Source organism: Hakea prostrata, chromosome 10, assembly GCF_041222555.1.
Source record: "Hakea prostrata isolate BN-2017 chromosome 10, UWA_Hpros_2, whole genome shotgun sequence".
NCBI classification, from domain to species: Eukaryota; Viridiplantae; Streptophyta; class Magnoliopsida; order Proteales; family Proteaceae; genus Hakea; species Hakea prostrata.
The window spans coordinates 11,709,831-11,724,662 of record NC_142609.1 but is presented as its reverse complement, the minus strand read 5'-3'; the positions used below and the strand labels follow the sequence as shown (position 1 = coordinate 11,724,662).

At 38.2% G+C, this 14,832-nt stretch overlaps 1 protein-coding gene across 4 annotated transcripts in view; it reads right to left on the bottom strand.

The window, feature by feature from the left end:
* LOC149001912 (P-loop containing nucleoside triphosphate hydrolases superfamily protein) overlaps window positions 1-14,041 on the bottom strand; it is a 50,383-nt gene extending 36,342 nt beyond the window's left edge. For 2 of the 4 annotated variants that reach the window (XM_089136328.1, XM_089136329.1), the window contains exons 1-9: window positions 13,700-14,041; window positions 13,525-13,614; window positions 12,774-12,892; window positions 4,154-4,267; window positions 3,985-4,066; window positions 3,801-3,868; window positions 3,629-3,703; window positions 3,340-3,485; window positions 3,155-3,257 (exon numbers count right to left, since the gene is read on the bottom strand). In XM_089136328.1, the coding sequence (XP_088992454.1) occupies window positions 3,155-3,257; window positions 3,340-3,485; window positions 3,629-3,703; window positions 3,801-3,868; window positions 3,985-4,066; window positions 4,154-4,267; window positions 12,774-12,892; window positions 13,525-13,614; window positions 13,700-13,832 (930 nt within the window). In that variant the 5' untranslated portion in view covers window positions 13,833-14,041. The other 2 variants (XM_089136330.1, XM_089136331.1) reach the window with 2 other exon arrangements.
* Window positions 14,042-14,832: the final 791 nt, after the last annotated feature.

Genomic DNA, 14,832 nt, shown 5'->3' with positions numbered 1-14,832 from the left:
TGCGATTGGTAGTGATAGACAGCATAGGACTCTATTTGTTGAATGGTCTTTATCAGCTTTTTCTATGGCCTCTAGTTTCACTTCTTTTGCTCTTTTTACTTTGTTACAATGGCATCATAATTTAGGCCACATTCCTTTACCTGTTTTATCTAGGTCATTTCCATATTTGATTAAAAGTTGTAATTTGAATTATTTTCATTGTGATGCTTGCATTTTAACCAAGCAAACTAGACATGTTTACCTAGTCTCTAATAATCGTAGTAGTGTTCCTTTTGATGTTATTCATTCTAATGTGATGGGTCCTTCTCGGACTGTGTTTACTTCTGGCCATAGGTTGTTTGTGACCTTTATTGATTGTTGCACTAGGACCAGGTGGGTCTACTTAACAAAAAAATGATGTTTTTTCAAGTTTCCAGATTTTTCCATAAGACAGTTAGCACATAGGTTAGGGCCATAGTAAAAATTATGCATACAGACAATGGGACTAAGCATTTGGGTGGGGCATTCCCCTCTTACCCTACTAACCATGGTGTTAAACCGTGTTATACATTAAACCAGTTGTGTCAACACCTCTCCTCAGAATGGGGTTGCCGAACACAAGAATAGACACCTTCTTGAGGTGGGCCATTCCCTAATATTCATTATGAATGTGCCTCCTTGGTTTTAGGAGGTTGCAGTCCTTACTACAGCCTATCTGATTAACCAAATGTCGTCCCATGTATTGCAACATCTCTCCACCCGTCCCCTTGAGGTTCTTTCAGGGACAGCAGCCTTTACTAAAGTATTTAATAATATCATTGGCAAGCTGGGCATGATAAATACCTATGCTTCAACTTAAGGGGAGTGTTGTAAGGCAGCAGTAATATTAGTATTAATTATTTCATTTAGGGTAGAATTGCCATGTTAGGTTCTTTTATATTTCTATATGTAATATTCCCACATGCAAAGACCTGTTCTATTTCTAGTAAGTTTCTAATATAAATGAAGGACTTGTTGTGTCTCTCTGACACAATTAGGATTTCTCCAAATCTTACAACAGTAGCTATGAAAACCTAAAAATAAGGACATTGAAGGACTCAAATTGTGGGATCCTGACATCTCTGGGAATCTCACCTAAATTAGGACTCTTGGATAAATGGCAAAATACTAATCAAAAAAATAAAATAAAAAATATCTAAGGTGCAGACAACATCCCGAACTCAATGAATCCCATACCTAATTGTCACAATTTTGAGCAAAATGCCCTTGCATCGTATTAGGGTTTTTTTTTTTTTTTTTTTTTGGGGTGTGTGTGGGGGTTGGGGGGTGTGGCTTGCTTACACCAAGAGAAGTTGATCTGCTGATAGCTGAGAAGTGAGCTCAATCAAGGTTCTAAATCTCAGTATTGACACTGCTTTTGAATGTGGTCAAAACCAGTAAAAATCTGGTTTTTTGGGAGTAAAATTCAGCATGTGATGGGCTCATCAAAACTCAAAACTGGTTGTTCCTATGTTCTCTACTACTCTTTTATCATATACCACCAACAAAGGGGCTCAATGGGCTACATGGAGCAGTCTATATCTTGACCCATGTGAAATAAATAAGGGCCTGTTTGGGGTAGGCCTGATGTAAATCCAATTCCAAGGTTAGGGTTTCTTTCGAATACTCCCCTAGAATTTTGGATTTGCCCAGAATCTTCCAGAAAATGATCTAATAATTTTAAGGAAACCTATGGGTAGATGGGAATTGGAAGGAAGATAAAGAAGCAGAATTGGGATCCTAAGGTTGGTCAACGGTTTAACAAAACCTCTATGGGATGGAAGGGAATTAAGTTTGAGGCTTATCAAAAGGGTGTGGGTTGAATTTTAGGAAAAGGAGAATGTTAAGGTTTTATCAAAATATATTTGAGTAGAGTTTTGGGTAAGATTTGATTTAACAAAACTGAATGGAATGCAACAAAATTAAGGGAAAAGGATAATAAAGATGAAGATCTAAATATTAGATAGATCTTTGAGAACCTTTCTTGAATCTTTCCTTCTATTATTTTATTTTCTTTCTTTCTGCTTCCCTTTTTCTCCTTTTATTTCTTTTCTTTCTTTCTTCTTTTTTTCTGCCTTTTTTCTTTCTGTTTCAGGTCTGCCGCAAGGCAGAGAGAGGAGAGAAAGAGAGTCCGAGAGAAAGAAGAGGAGTGGAGGGTGGGGGAATAGCTAGGCAGAGTCGTGTGTAGTTTGGGAGGGATCTAGGGCCTGTCAGGGTTGCTGCTAGGGTAGTGACAGCAAGAGGGTTGGGTTTCTGGGTTGCACAGACAGGGAAGAAAGAGAAGGAAGAAGAGAGAAGTGGGGGCAGGGGTTGGGTAGGGGACCTACTCACTGATTTGCTGAAACTCTTTGAAGGATGGTTACTGGATCTGTTGAGGGGCTGCCGTAGAATGAAGATGGCTGCTGCTGATTGCTGAAACTCGAAGCATTGCCACCGTAGTTGAATCCAAATAACTAAAAATTCGCCGAGGCCCTCCCCTTGTTTCCCACAAGCAATAGTCAAATTTTATTAATCCAGACTAGAGAATTACAAAGAGTACTAGGCTATTTATAACCTTCAAAAGATCTAACACTATGTGGGATTCCTTAACAAACAAGGACCCTACCACATAATCTGAACTCTTGAATTGGAATCTAAACAATTAAAGACACATGCTGAAACTATAAGACTTATTAACTTAAGACTCTAAGGAATTCAACTTGAAAAAGAATTCCCTAGGACACTCAACCACAAACTACTAAAAGACAACTTCTAATTGAAAAGTAAACTCAAAATATAAAATCCCTCCTACAAGATAGGAACCCCCTTCATACAAGAGTCTTATCTTATCCACAACCTAACCAATTCAAACACAACTTAAATTAAGAAATAAAAACCAACATAAACTCTAGAAAATCATTCTGGAAATAATTCTAGCAATAAAAGAGGGTTAAAAATGCCCTAAGTTCGGCCAGCTCAAGAGGGCTTCTTGGAGCCATCTAGTGGGCCCCACTTAGAATTCGGCAAGGGGCTTCTCTGTGTTCACACTTCACATCAAGACCTACACTCCATCAAAGAGTATGTAGACAAGCAAGTGGTGGATGGGGCAAAACAAAACGTAAAAGCCCTGGACTGTACTAAATTTATGGAGAATTACCTGAGCAAGGGTGATGTTGCATATTATAGCAGTATTTGCATTTCCACCTAGTGCAGGTTGTAAAATACGTGTGAGCTTGCTATCTCGATAGGGCACATGACCTCTGCATTATATTTTAAACAAAGAAAGATGTATTATCAAACAAACCATTTGAAACTTCTTGTTTAGTAATTAATGGGACTCACCCTTGGCTCTCTGCGCCTTCACTTAGTTTCTTTATCACAGTTCCGAGTGTCATCAGGCTTTTATTGATGTGGGAACCCTCTTTCAGACGTACACCTTCTGCACCAGTCTTTGCAGCACGTTCTGAACCAGCAAGGTCTACCAAATTCTAGAAGTAAGGACACCCAATCAGGATAAAGCTGAATACGAAATATAAATATCATACAAGCACAAATATCAGAATCTGGTAAATAGATAGGAATAAAAGACCATGGATGAATAAAGAAAAAAAAAATAAGATTTAGAACATACCAGAACAGAAACACGAACAGCATCACATGAAGCTTCAATATCTCCATCATCTGATTTCTCCTTACTCTCAATAATCTGCAGTTATATTTAGACAAAAGTTCAAAAATTCCCAGGTATCCTGGAGGTCACATAAAATAAAAAATAAAAATAAAAACTCAATTTTAACTCTTACCATGCGAAAAATAGTATGGGATCTACTACTGTAAACATTCATATTCGTCTCCCCTATGTGGCGATGAGCTGCATGATTAAGAGAAATGGCAAGAACAGCAGTTGAGCATATTGATTGGCAAGAATGACAAAACAGAGAGCAAAGAGGAGATAAACAGATAAAAAAGGCAAAGATAGAGATCTACATTCTCCAAATTCCATGAAATCCAGTACTTGCTCAGGAGAGGCAACAATCTCTTCTCTCAAACCAGCTACAAAGATCCCTCTCTAGCAAAGGATATAAAAGCAAACTATTAACTAAAGTCACCCGGGTAATAGAATATAACTAGATCATTTGTCAAGTAAAGCCACCACCTCAAGACTCTCATGAATCTGTAATTTCCTGTGCTCGGGAGCTAACAAATCATTGATCTCTTCATTATAGATTTCCATATATGACATTCGCAAAAGAAATTCTCGATCCACATCCTGAATAAAGAAATAACAAAGCAATGAATATATGCAATAGAATATCGTAACAGAAGTACAGAACTACAGAAGTACTATATTCCCCTCCAATTGCCTATTAGAAGCTTGGGTCAGTTACCCATTGAGGGCAATTTGTAAGATCAAATATTCTCAAAAGCAATAAAATAAAATAAAAAATTTGGTATCTTAAAGAGGCCATTGATGAGCCAAACACCTACTCAAATGTTGCACAAGGAGTGAAAGCTGTTTCCACTCTTTTATGCATTCCAAATTAGTATTGCTGATGATCAGCTAGTAAACTGTGGTGCAAGACATCCTCTAGACGTGCTTTCCTGGGATCTTGCCAATACTCTTTCTGGAAATAATAAAACCAATAATGAAGAAAGGTAAGAGCCTTGACAAATTTATTCTCTCCTAGGGTTTTCGGACAACTGGATATCAACTGTTGAGACATTTAAAGCATAGATGTAGTACTCTCAATCCTATCATAAGGGACTGGGAAGTGATGACTTTTTGACCTTAGATGAAACACATTTGGTTTTGCACCTGTCTGCGGTTCCATAAAAAATATTTGGCTGGCAGCCTGGTAGCCCACTGAAGAAAATTGGTCCACTGGGGAATGGAGGAACATTTAAACATTCAAGAGTTGAAACAAAACAGCTGCTGAGATTTAAGGAATTGAGCTTGTATCACTGTAACACAAACCACCTTTATTTATAATCAAGCTAAAGAGTACAAAGTTACAAAAATACCTATTAGGCAACTGAAACAAAAACAAAGCCTTGGCCCGACACCGCGGACCCAAACTAGGATTATAGACCAAGATGAAACAGATCCAGCTTGTTATGGTCATTACGGTCCAAACCCCTGAACCAGAGCAGACCACTTGAACCAGACCAAGGGCTCAAGCTTGGTCCAAAGCAGTTCAACTAAAGAATCTCAGTCATGGCGCTTCCCAGAGGAGATGCCAGGTGAGAAGTCAAGAATCATGCACCACAATGACACGCAGCTGTCATCATGTGACTTTTCGGCTGAAGCAATGCTAGCAATAAATTCAGCGCATCCTTATCCAGATGCCAAATCCCAGCATTTAATTCAGCATTAAATGCACTGAGTTTCATTAAATGCACACGGATAGCCCAGAAGCTTCTCATTCGCCCAAAGCCTGCCTCAAGTACTGCGTACCCCTGTTTTGTCCCCCCAACTAGAGAATGGTGTCACATCAAGATCAAATTAATGTTGACCCCTTGATTCACTTGAATCACCAGCTGTCTTGGGAGCTATGCATATCAACTTGTTGTGCAAGTCTCACCAGGAGGCCATCACAACCCTTCATCCAAACCATCCTCATCGTAGGGCTACGGCACATCCATCGTCAGTTTAGGTATGGGCCAGCTGCATATATAACCATTCTTTTACACAAGTAACAGTAAGCCAAGAGGACCTGAATACTCCAGCCATTACTCTCCTGCATTTACTCCTAAAGAACATTCTCTTCTCCGTTCCCTTGAGCATTTATTCCTCAAGGGGAGACTTTGGTTTACCGACCTAAACTAACTTAATCATTGGAGGTGGCTTCCCGTCCCCAGAGGCGGCCCACTCTCACCATTGTTTTGGTCTCAGGAATTAGATCCCAATCAGGAGCAAACCAGGAGCTGAGAGCACATTTTCACAACAACACAGCTTAAGTCATTAGTTGGCAGAATTTAGGAAATATATTATTTAGGGAAATCTCAAATAGAGCTGATTTAAAGGAAAGGATCCATGTCGCCTACCTCATTTGATTGGGATACGGCTTGCTTCTGCTGTTACTGTGGTTGTTATTGTATATTATTAGGCAAAATACTTTCTTTATTTGATTATGTTTAGTTTAGAAGTTAGATTTGTAGGTAATGTAGGCCCAATCGAAGAAGGGCAAAATCCAGAATCTAATGATGAGCCAACAAGCAAAATTTAGATTTTCAAGACCCTACAGCTAGGGTTTCCAAGGTTATGGGTCTTTTAGGGTTGAAGGGGAAGGTATACAGGGTTCGGTTGTGTGGTAGAAGTTTAGGGCTGGTAAAGGATCTAAACCTGAACCTGGATGTGAATAGGCTGCTTTTTAGGATCGAGTGTTAAGGAAAAGGAAGGGGTGAAGAGTCCAAATGGGGGTGGGATTTGGTGCAAGGGATAGAGAGATCTTTGAAACTAGGGTTGCAGATGAAGAAAGAAGGGGGAATTCTACAGCTGCCACAGGACTAGAAAAGGGGAAGGGGTGGGGGGATCACTTGCTGCAGAAGGCTGAAGCTGGATGAACTTCGAAGAAGAATAGACACACAAGCTGCCACAGGGTTTCTCCCAACTTGGAAACCCTAGACACCCCAATCGCACTCTTCCTTGGCTGTAACTACTTCGCAAAATTGTATTCATCAAATAACTTATTTGGTTACAAGCAATAGGCTGCATTTATAGCCTTATAGCCTTTACTAAACAACTACTAATAAAACTCAACTTAGAAACCAAATAGAGTACTTCTAAAATAATTAGCACTTGTACTCCAGTTAAGACTCTTACTTATCTCAACCTAGACTGACTCAAAACAACAAAATAAGAGTAGGACTAGACTCCAAATATAATTCTAAGTTCAACTAGACCTAGCTGGGTTTGACTTGGAATGCCGCAATTACCATTTTGCCCCTCATGCTGGCCGAAATTCCCTTTGATGCTGGTTGGGCCGTAGGGTGCTAGGAAGCATCCCTAGACCTTCCTCGGGTCTTCATAGGGTGGCCATGGGGTCCTACATCATAGGATATCCGGTATCTAAGTATATGAAGTTTCCACATTTGGATAATAGTCCTAGTTAGAGAGTTAGTCTTAGCTTAGGAGTCCTTTAATTTTTTACATATATGATGTAATTCCCCATTAGGGGTTGGCCTTGGCGCAATGGTTGGCGGACCACAGTTGCAGCTTGAGGGTCAAGGCATTAAAACAGCCTCTCAGCAAAAATTGTTAGGGGAAGTTTGCATAGGAAAATTGCACCCCCTTCCACAGACTTTAGAGAATGTTTCAGCACTAGGTTCTCCCTATGATGTAATCCCAGAAACATTAGGCAGATTTGAAATATAAATTATGTCTATCTTTGAGAGAGTTTGCATGGCTGGGTGTGTGAGTGTGATGTAAGCAAGAATCCTCCCTCTGGTCGAAACCCTAACTTTGGCCCCAGAGCACAACCCACGTGGCGCAGCGCACCTAGAGGGCTGGCCGAACCCTACTAGGGGCATAATGGTGATTTTCCCACATACTTTGTCAATTATTTTTATTCCAGTAATTTTTTTATTTTTGTGAGTCCAAAACTGATTTTACTTCTTTATTTGAGTTAGTTAAGTGAGTCCTCATTAGTGTTGGAGTGCTATTACGAATCTATTCTAAATTAAGGTTCCTTTTGGATAATTAGCTATTTTTATGCAAGTCAGCTTCTTTAATTTGTGGCTGTTATTTAATTGGTTGTAAGGGGGATCCTAGTCTATAAGGATTCCCTATTTGTGTCAAATTTTATTTTCTAGTTAGAGTCTAAGTTTTTCTCTCCGACTGTAAGGCTATGAATAGCCACCCATCTCATTGTAAAGTTAAGTTGAATTGAACACAAGAACTGAATTTGAGAGAATTGAGTCGTGGTCTTCTTAGGAGGTCCCATGGCGGGTTTTTTAGAACATCTTCTTTAAGTTCCAGCAAGTTCTTCTCCAGCATCAGACCCAAGTAAGTACAGCAGCACTAACCCTTCCCCTAGAACCTGGAACCCTCCGGCCCTCCCTTCGTCTTCCTTGTGCAAGCAACCCCTCCCCTCCCATCCCTGCGACAGCCCCAACAGCCCCTACACCCCTCCCCCACCCTTGCAGCAACCCTAGGAGTCACCCCTCCCTCCCCCATACCCTGAGGCACCCTATCCCCCGTTTCTTCCATTCCACCCCTTCTCTCCCTCTCCTATTTCTTGCAGAAGATCTGAAAATCAGAAAACAAAAGAAAAGAGAAAGAAAGGAAAAAGAAAGAAGAAAGAAAGCAAGAGAACACACCAAAATAATGCCCAAAAACTTACCAAGATCCCATGAAACCTTCCCAACAACCCTTCCCATACCCAAGGTTCAGCCTATATCATCCCCAACCATTCCAAATCTATTTGCCAATTCCCCTAGGCATGGTTATCAAAGCGTCCGCCTAGGTGGCAAAGCGGTTTTTGAACCTCTTAAATTGTGACAGCTTAACTAACGGTCTGATTTCTTGCCGCTTTTTTGCTTAGTCACTACCGCTTTACCGCCTTTTGCGCCATACTGCCGCCTAGATGCTAAAGCAGCCTTTTTTTACATTTTGTAATTTGTGCATATTATTTTTTCTTTTTTTTAATCATAATTTATTCTACAATGCCGTGTCTAAATTTAAATATGTGAGCCATTTCAGAATCAAGGCCCAAAGTGCCTGTTGGCAACAAAATGTGAAGCATGAACCATATTCAACATTGATAATCAATGAATCATTAAATAAACAATGACTTGAAAATCAAAATAATGAGATCTATTAATTTATCATGTCGGCACTGTTTGGTTAAAAAAAGGGGAAAATGGATACATCAATTCTGATTCCAATTCGAATATTATTCATGTATATTTAACAAAAAGTCATGTTAAAAATAATTTGCGAAATAATTTCACTAAACTATATATGAATAATATTGTCATTCATAATTGTGATTCTTGATTTTTTTTTATTTTTATTTTTATGAATGTGATTGTTGAATGTTTGTTTAGTACTTTAGTTTATTATAAAAAGTATTTGTATTAAAAAGTAGTTTAAAAGTAGTTATATTAAAAATATTGACTAAACCGCTTTGGTCGCTTTATTGCCGCCTAATCGCCAAGACGGAGCCCCAATTGCTTTGGTCGCTTTGCCGCTTTACTAACCATGCCCCTAGGGTATCTCAAACCCCCCCCCCCATAGGAATTTGTGAAAACCCTAACTATCCCAAAACCAACCCATAACAAATTTGTCCATCACTAACTTGCTCCTAAGATCCTCCATAAATCCTAAACTCATTATCATCCCAACTCCTGTAAACCATTTGGATTGTTGTTAACCCCAATCTTTAGCCTGAAACCCTAATTTCCAAATCTTAACCAACCCATCTAGGTTTGTTAAAATCTCCTCTTCCCATATTTGATAATTACTTTGCTGGTTCACAAAGGAGAGTATTCTTGGCTAACCTTAACTCTAGGGAAACAATCACAAAACCCTGACCCTAGAATCGTGGTTACATTAATGTGTGCACCTCTCAATCCCCTTTCTTCCTATTCTTCTAGTTCTCAGTCTGCCATAGTAGGCCATTCCCAGGTTTGCATTAACAACACTGATAAACTCTGTAGAAACTTATACCCTTGTAGCCATATTACAACCACTACCCTTTAAGTAGGTACATAAATATCAATCATACATAACTCACCAATGTTAGAAACAAATTGTTTAGTACTAGCCCATTAATTAAAGGGATAATTATTGTCCCCCCCCCCCGGTACTTACAGCTTAGTTACTAAATGAACCATGTTCTTTATGAAATTACTATTGCCCACCTCACTTCTAATGGTGTTAAAAGGCTGTTAAGGTTGGATGTCTAATGCCCATTTTGTCCTTCGTTAGAATTATTGATGTTTCCTTGTATTATAGCTCAACTACTACCTTATCGCCTATACTTTTTGAAATTTCTAACCCAACCTTAGACTTCAAATTACTGATACCCCCTAACATTAAGCTCCATTAGTCAATTGATGACATGACATCTTTGTATTTTTGAAAACCCCAAGGTTTGTTTGACTTATTTACCCTTTATGTCATCTCATAAGGATCCTACTCAATTTGAACCCAAAATGACTAGAATATAGGGGCAAAATTGATATTCCATATGATTTTTCTAAATGAATGTAACATTGACTTCTTAATTCTAGCAAAAGGGAAAATGGCATTGCACACTCAACCATAAACAGTCTTTTGACATTGTTAGAAGTGACGGGGCAATAGTAATTTCATAAAGAGTAGGGTTCGATTAGTAATTAAGCTATAGTACAAGGGGGCATCAGTAATTATCCCTAAATAATAATAAACCTCAGTGTCATTTTGGCGATTTTGAAAAATACAAAGATGCCACATCATCAGTTAACTAACGAGCTTAACAAGTAGGGGGCATCAGTAACTTTAGGCAAAGTCTAAGGATGGATTAGTAATTTCAAAATAGACAGGGTATAAAGCAGTAATTATGGCTATAGTACAGGGAGACATTAGTAATTTTCCCTTTAATAAAAATAAATGCATGTGAATTGAACATAAGTTGGAAACTATGACAAGACCAACTATCTCTCTTCGAAGAAAGTGACGATCAATCTCTACAAGCTTTGTCCTATCATAGCTAAATAGGATTATGAGCTATGCAAATAGCACGTGACTGAGTAAAGTCGCATAGGAAGCTCCAATTCAACATACAGATCTTGGAGTAAACCCTTCAGCCATAGTAGTAGGCAAATACCCCTGTGAGACAGCCCTAAACTAAGCTTCAGCATTATTTACTTCTCCAGGTGATAAGAGTATCTCCAAAACATAAGTACAATATCCTAAAGTAGACCTCCAATCATCTAAAATTATCAGTCCAATCAGCATCAGTACAGGACTCAACCAAAAGATGATTATGAGGAGAAATAATGATTTACTTTCCAAAGGCTGTGTTTAACTGTTTAAGTACCTCAAGATTCCATAGACCACATCACAATGAGACACATAGGATCATGCATGACTGATTGACAAGGTCAACTGTAAATACAATATCGGGTCTAGTAATAGGTATATTATCAAGGCATCACCTAGGCAAGACATAGGCATCCATGCGTTTTCTTGAGAATTAGGCAGTTGGTTTGCTTTATTGCAAGGCATCTTGCACTATTTATATTGGTGTTGAATCCTGTGTTGGACCCTAATTAAGCATAATATGACAACTAAATTGGGCCGACTACATGAATCCTATTTCTTCAAACATTTTTTGCAAAACTGTATAGTAATCCAATACTGACATACCCAGTTCCTTCCTCACCGCTTCTTCTGAAGTTATTTTATGCCTACCTCTAGCTCTTTTAGATCTTTTGGTTTAAAATAAATCAAGTCATCATATTGGAGCATTCAAAGGCCTTCAGATATGTCAATGTCACCTCAAATGACTTTCCTGAAACACATCATGAATAGGGGCAGCACTCAAGTTTTGCTCTAATTTGTTTTTGTTGGCAAAAGGATGGGAATACCACAAGCTAGCACATATATCTCTCTCCCTTTGTAGAAATGACCCCCTGCCCATCATATATGATGCCCCATCCCAAATCCTATCACACGCTAGGCCACCATCCCTGGGGAGAGTGTTTACACCTGTCCCTTTATGTTCAAACTTTACCACTCATCCCCTGCAACATAATCATTGCTTCATTCAGAAGTATTTTTTCTTTACTTCCCAACATTTAACCCCATATATCATTGCTGATCATATAATAGTTCCATAAAATTTTCATTCAAGTTTTGATGGGACACGTCAATCAACAACACTTGGGATGCACCCTTCATTTCATCCAGCCTAATTTAGGGTTAACATTTTGTCATAACTCTGTATCATTATTCACTAACTAACCTAATATAATTAAAGGTACACTTCACGTACTCCATTTATCTTAAAACCTTTTGATTCCAAAGTTAGTCTCCATACATCTAAGTTTGCAGCTTCCAACATTTCTTTCATCCACCAAAACAACATTATTTAAAGAAAGCGTACACCAAGGAATCTGATACTGAATGTCTATAGTCAATTCACACATGATTTGTGCAAACAAATACAGGCTTACATCTGAATGTTGATGTAATCCAACCATTACTTGCAATTCAATACTCAATCTCGTCCAGTTCTTATGCTAGTCACTGCATTGTGATACATATCTTTGAACTTTAAATATGCCTTCTTCTTCTCTAAAAGTTACCAAATTAAATCTCTTTAACTTTTTCATAGGATTTTTTTCAAATTCATAAAGACCATATGAAACAAATCCTAGGGTAAATTCAAAGTCAAGTAATATTGGTGCTTCATCAGATTTTAATTGATTCATTTGAAATATTTCTTATGCAATCTGATTTGCATCAATCTGTAACTTATCAGCAACACAGGGCTTCTTATGACCCTACCTTATTATATCCCCTTTGTAACTTAAGTTGCACCCACAACCATCAGGTCACAACGGTGCAATCTTACCATCCCACCACTGTCTGGCCGTTATAAATAAGTTACAATATATTTCCCTCACCCCCCCCCCCCCACCTGCCCAAAAAAAACAGCACTTTATCTTGGAGAAATCATGCGCCATATCTAACAAAAAGATTCACACCGCAAGATAGTTGTGTCCTAACCTAAAAGCAAGGCAAGCAGAGTCAATCAGCAACAATTTGCTGAAAAGTGACTAGTTACCTCTTCAATGATCTGGAACAAATCATGAACTGCAAGTGGGATAACCCCTGGTTCAGCAGCTGATCCTCGCATTGTATGTGTTTTTCCGCTATTAGTTTGCCCATATGCAAATACCGTGCCTATGGAGAAGTAAAAGAGAAAAGAATAACTTCAAATTGACTTATGTGACAACAGAAAATATGTCAAAGATAACTGCATAATCAGAACAGTAGGCAGACCAAAAATAACAACCAGGTTTCATCAATCGACAGCAAGAAAACCAGTGTTTCTATTTCCTATTGTATGTCATTTCTCATTTTGTCAACTCTTATTTTGCAATTTTGATGAGACATGCAAGCTATTTTAAGATTACCATGATACCGAAGTTCAGACCCATGCTGCACTGCCAAGTGCAAGGGTGTATTCTTTGCTTACATGCATCAACCAAATGGAGTGGACTTATTCAACATTACCAATCATATGAGATATCTTTATGCGTGGGTGAATTTGTGGGACTCAATTGAGACCAGTTGTTGACGTTGTTACACCCATCCACCCACATCCACACAGACGTGTTTAAGGATCATCCTTTCAGTCGTGATGAACTTACTGCAAAAACCCCAGATTTTTCATTGCATTATTTTAATTTTCTACACTAAAAATGCCTGAAGTTTTAGTATTTCTACAGAGAAAATATTATGATCCAAATCCAAAAACGAAAAACATAAGAACATGAAAATTCAAACTAACATTTGGCAATTAGCATACACACCATTGAAACCACGAACACCAGCAGCAACAATCTCTCTGGTCCGAGCTTCATATACTTCCAGAGTCTTGCACTCTTCACCGAAAATTCGATCTGAAGTAAACAAGAAAGAGATTTCAAAACACTAGAAGATATATTAGCAGAGATCTAGGGAAGAAGAGAAGTACGGAAGTCGTACCAAATTCGAATATCGTAGGCTGGTTGCTGAGGGAGATAGTCTCGCCGGAAATTCTCCAAGGACTCGTCTTCGCCTCCTCCAGAGAGAGAGGCCTAGCGCGTACAGTGACATAGATTCTCTCTGACTTCTCCATTTGCGCGGATGGTTTGCAGCTCGACACACTGAAATTTTAGATATCAAAATCTCTTATTTGGCCCTTCGTGCTTTATTTCCCGCCTCGATTGAGGGTTTGTAATGTCAGAAACTGAATTTACCAAAAAAACCTCGTTTGATCCGTATCGTTCATCTTGGATTTTTCAATTCGGTTTATGGCTTTATGCTACAATCAAAAACAAAAACAGATTTGCTCTGTTTGGTTTCTGATTCAATTTACGGTTCGGTTTGACGAGATATATAAATATAATCATTCATTTTTAAAATGATTTTTGGGCCAATTTTACATATTTACAGTTTACCATATCAATTTCATGAAACGCAGACGTGCTGGCAAGATTGATTCCATGTAATCAAGAGTTGATAATAGAAGATAGAGCAAATTGTACGGGCACCCCAAAATGGAAGCCTTAAGGCTTAAAGCACTACACCCCACTTTATGTTTAAAAAACACGAAGACCCAAAATTAGATTTTTATTGGATATATTTGTTCAATTTTATCACTTAAAATAGTTAAATCAATGTTTGTTTTATTTCAATTCTAAAACTATCCCTATAATATACAATATCTCGACTGTTTTTAGTGATAAATTTAACAAATATATTTAATGAAAATTCAATTTTGGGGTCTTTGTGTTTTTTAAACATAAAGTGGGGTGTCAATGCTTTAAGACCTCCATTTTGGGTTGCCAGTGACAATTTGCTCTAGAAGATATATATCATGCCTCCCTATTGGTGTCCAAATCAACATACATAAATCTCATGGTTCCGTACTCCTTTTTTTTAAAGCTCTTCTAAAACTTCCTAGAAATTTGAAAATTCTAGGTTACGCATCTTCATATTTTTTTAACGAATTTCTCTTCATCTATGATTCTAAATACAAACTTGGGTGAGTCTGATGAGTATAGTTAGGACTTAGGAGATTGTTTAATTTTGGAAAAATTACATGATTAGCTGCTTTTAGGTTTCTCCTTACAAAA